We start from the raw sequence: 3840 nt of genomic DNA, 5'->3' as shown, positions 1-3840 counted from the left end.
GGGGGGGGGGGGGGGGGGGGGGGGGGGGGGGGTGAATTATTTATTTAAAGGATACCAATAGCTAGGGCTGGGCGGTATATCGGTATAATGAAGTATACCGATATAATTTCAAGAGAGATAAAATTAGACAATACCGATATAGTTTGATGTTGAGTTAATTATGTTTTCTGCCAGTGTTTGCTCCTCTCTCTCCTTCACTGTGCTGCCCCGCCCCTCTCTCGTCTACTCATTTACATTTTGCATTTATAAATTTAGCTGAAGCTTTTATACAAAGCGACTTACAATCCCTATATATGTCAGAGGTCGCACGCCTCTGGAGCAACTAGGGGTTAAGTGTCTTGCTTAGGGATGGTGGACGTGTCATATTAGGGAGTTGTACACAGGTTTCTCACACCAAAGGCATGTGTCCACTGCTCCATCACTCACAAACTCTCTAACAACATGGAGGGAGAGACAGTGCTGGTCGACACTGCTGAAGACCTGGCTTGTAAAAAGGAAAAACTACGGTTCAGTCAGTGTTTCCCCCACATATACTTTATTTTGCTGGGCCACACAGGTTAGGCAACACATTGTAGCATATTTCATGGAAAAACGTTACGAGCACGGACCTGATAAAGCGACAGTGAACATACCAGTCAGATATCGTTCATTAGCTACCACGTTGGTTTTATTTTGAAAGGCTACGTCGTCAACAGGCCTCCTCAACGTGTGGCGCTGCTGCTGTGAATGGAACCACGGGAGGAGAAGTCCAGAAGACAAGTTTTATTTATTTTTTTGGCGACTTTATACAATGTAGCTTACTACTGATGGAGACGCAGACAGGGAGGGAGAGACAGAAAGAAGCGGGGCACGCTGACGTGTTTGCAACAGAGGTATGTTAGGTCTGTGAGTGTGAAGAGAACTGAAGGAGGCAGAGACAATGAATGACACTTACACCCCATCACTTAGCAGAAAACATGTATAATTTATACCGGTATTCAGCCTAACCGTTCTGGGATATGACTTTTTGGTCCATATTGCCCAGTCCTACCAATAGCATGTTTATTGCACTAAAGTGCATTTGTTAAGACTTCAAGGGTCAATAACCTGTTATTGATGCTGGGGTTCTTCAGCAAGTTCAGCTGTTTGTTTTCTTCAATTTTCAGGAGATCTGCATCAGTTATTTGGACTGCTGTCAGCGGGACCGAAGCCGTCATAGCAGACACAAAATTCTGAGGTAAACTTCTGTAATCCCTCATAGGAATCACTTGAACCAGGGTCATACTGTTACGAATCTGGATCAATAAAAAGCCTTCCAGGCAATAATGGACAGTCTAGATGTGTCTGATGGCCACTCATGTGCTTACGCTTGTCATTGATCAACATGATGCAAGTCCATCTTTGAATTACACCCCAAAACGTAGGGCTATTAAGTTTGTTTTGTCTCTGAGTGCATAAAGTTTTTACTACATCCTGTGATAATTCTCAGCCTTAAGAAGGTGCAGTATCGCTCCAGGTAGGTGGTGTGAACCTCCCCTGAGCCCCATTTGACACCAGCTGATTGAAAGTATTATTTGCACCACAAGTATTAATTACTCAACAGCACCAGATTTTCTGAACAGTGTGAAATGCTTCTGATTAATTCAGCTGTTAGAGGTGCAACATTGTGACTGGAATATTTTCTTCCCAGGGAGAACTACCTATTTGTCTGTTCATGTCCAAAGTGCATCTCCCAGATGGATGAGCTGGATGTGACATCAGAGGAGGAAGAGGAAGAAGAAGGCGAGGCAGAAGGTGAAACGGAGGGGGATGAGATGGAAGATGAGATGACAGATGTCTGATAAAAGACTTGCCCATATTGTTCTCAGCCGTTCTGCCACCACGCTAAGCAACCATGAAGCCCGGGAGAATAAAAAAAACAGTCCAAACGTGTGGAAAAATGTTATCAACACATTTCTACAGCAGCCCTCAGAGGCAAGTGAGAGGGGAAAAAATTTTAGCAATCCATTTTTAAAGTCAGATCGAAATAGTTTTCTCTCCTCATCTGGCAGTAGGGCTTAGATTATAATTTTTTTCCCACCTCTTCTTAAGTCATAAACACAGGAAAGAACTAAATTTAGACCAGACTTATGAAATGGATCACCAGAATTTCTTTTCTCACTTGCCTTCTATACATTTAAATCATTCTGTGTCCAGTTTTAGAGATCAGCAACAGGAAGCTTTTCCTTAAATGAGTTACACGTGTGTGAAGTGTGTCAGTATTAGGATACACTACAGGGACATGTTGTGTTTTGATTTTATTTTTTTTTATTGTTTTCACTCTACTTCAGCACGCTGGGGGTTTTAAATAAAACGAAGACTATGACTTCCAACTTTCAGGGTTTTTGACTGTGTCCATATCCATATTGGGTAAACAGTTAAGGACCGGTAGGCCATTTTACCTTCTGGTACTATGTATAAAAGGGCTGAAATATATACACAGTTCATCAAATGTGGATGTAAAAGCCTTTTAAATCCACATTAATTGACGTGATCTTAATAACAGCCACTCAAAGTCTTGCTTTTACTGCCCTCCAGTGGTGCATGTTTTCACCTTGCTACAGTGATATACACAAAAAGAGGGCGGTTAAACACTTCTTTTTCAGCCTGCTGGTTAAGTTACACTTTATATGTGATATGGTGACTGTGTTGGCTACCAGTTGCCAAGTTATCCAGCAGACACAGAGCAGCATAAAAATTCATTTGGAGTTGTGTTTCTGGCTGATGAATGTAAGTCAAATTCTCTCGCTCGATATCTGGATCTTATGCTGTTAAATGCTCAACTATGTTCCCCAGCTAATTGGTAACATTAGCTGTGTGCTAGCTGCTGGAAACGACACTAATGATAGCGGCAAGAAAGAATCAAAACAGTTAAGTTGTTGGCAGAAATACTAAAACAATTGTTCTCTGTGGGATCGTCACTACAAGCAACTTTACACAGTCCATCCATCGTGAATATAAAAATATTGATTAGAGCTCCAAGAAAGTCAGTATTCAATCCTTTTAGCCACTTGATCCTTGTCATCCAATGTGCTGGAGTACAGAGCCAAAACAAAACTGTCAAAACAGCTCAGAAGAACAGTTATTTGTTTCCTATTCCTTACAAGTCTTAAACAAGGCAAAGTGATTAAGCAAAGTTGGTTTTCAGGTGTTTTTATCCCTTATATAAGTTCCTTATATGAATATGCATACTGCATTGAAGAGGCTTTTTATTTATATTCCATTGTAATTATAGTCTTGTCAGACGGGATGCATCCAGCCAGTGAAATATAGTTTGGTTTTTATACCATGATCTATGGGGTTAAGTTAAACATTTCTTAATGTATTATAGAGACCTTGAGTGGAAAATTGCTTTGCCAGTAACTGTTTGCCCTTTGTTGAGAACTGTATTTCAAGCCACAGTTCCACATGAGTGAAATTGCTGCTGCCCACATGAATCAATATTACAACAATGACTGTAATCACAAATCCCAATATTTTCAGTTACTCGAGAAAGATTGGAAATCCCAATTTTCTCAGTTGGCATTCAGCAAAGTGGCACAGGAGAACATGCCTTTGTAAGTCATACAAATATTATGACAGCAGCGAACATTAGCCTAACAGTTGTGGTTTTTACTACTCAATGGCATAAACCATTGAAATTGGATGTCTGCTGAGTCATTTATCTGGTTAACACACCTCCTGCCTTTGCTACAGAAGATTGTACTGGTAAAATATTTGTTCACTCATTGCATATTAACCACAAACCTTAAGTCAAATTGTCTTCCTCAATCCCTAATCACTGCTTTACTCTCCAGACAGCCTTTTGCTTCAGGCACTATT

The 3840-nt window shown here is 40.7% G+C and overlaps 1 protein-coding gene across 2 annotated transcripts in view; it reads left to right on the top strand.

The window, feature by feature from the left end:
- The window catches only part of smyd5 (SMYD family member 5), a 9560-nt gene extending 7209 nt beyond the window's left edge, over positions 1-2351 (top strand). For both annotated transcript variants that reach the window (XM_046031238.1, XM_046031237.1), the window contains exons 12-13: positions 1146-1216; positions 1670-2351. In XM_046031238.1, the coding sequence (XP_045887194.1) occupies positions 1146-1216; positions 1670-1820 (222 nt within the window). In that variant the 3' untranslated portion in view covers positions 1821-2351. The remainder of the gene's footprint in view (positions 1-1145; positions 1217-1669) is intronic.
- Positions 2352-3840: the final 1489 nt, after the last annotated feature.

The sequence above is a fragment of the Micropterus dolomieu genome, linkage group LG19 (assembly GCF_021292245.1).
Source record: "Micropterus dolomieu isolate WLL.071019.BEF.003 ecotype Adirondacks linkage group LG19, ASM2129224v1, whole genome shotgun sequence".
Taxonomy (NCBI): domain Eukaryota; kingdom Metazoa; phylum Chordata; class Actinopteri; order Centrarchiformes; family Centrarchidae; genus Micropterus; species Micropterus dolomieu.
Note: the sequence above shows the minus strand (reverse complement) of the source record. Positions and strands in the feature narration are given on the sequence as shown.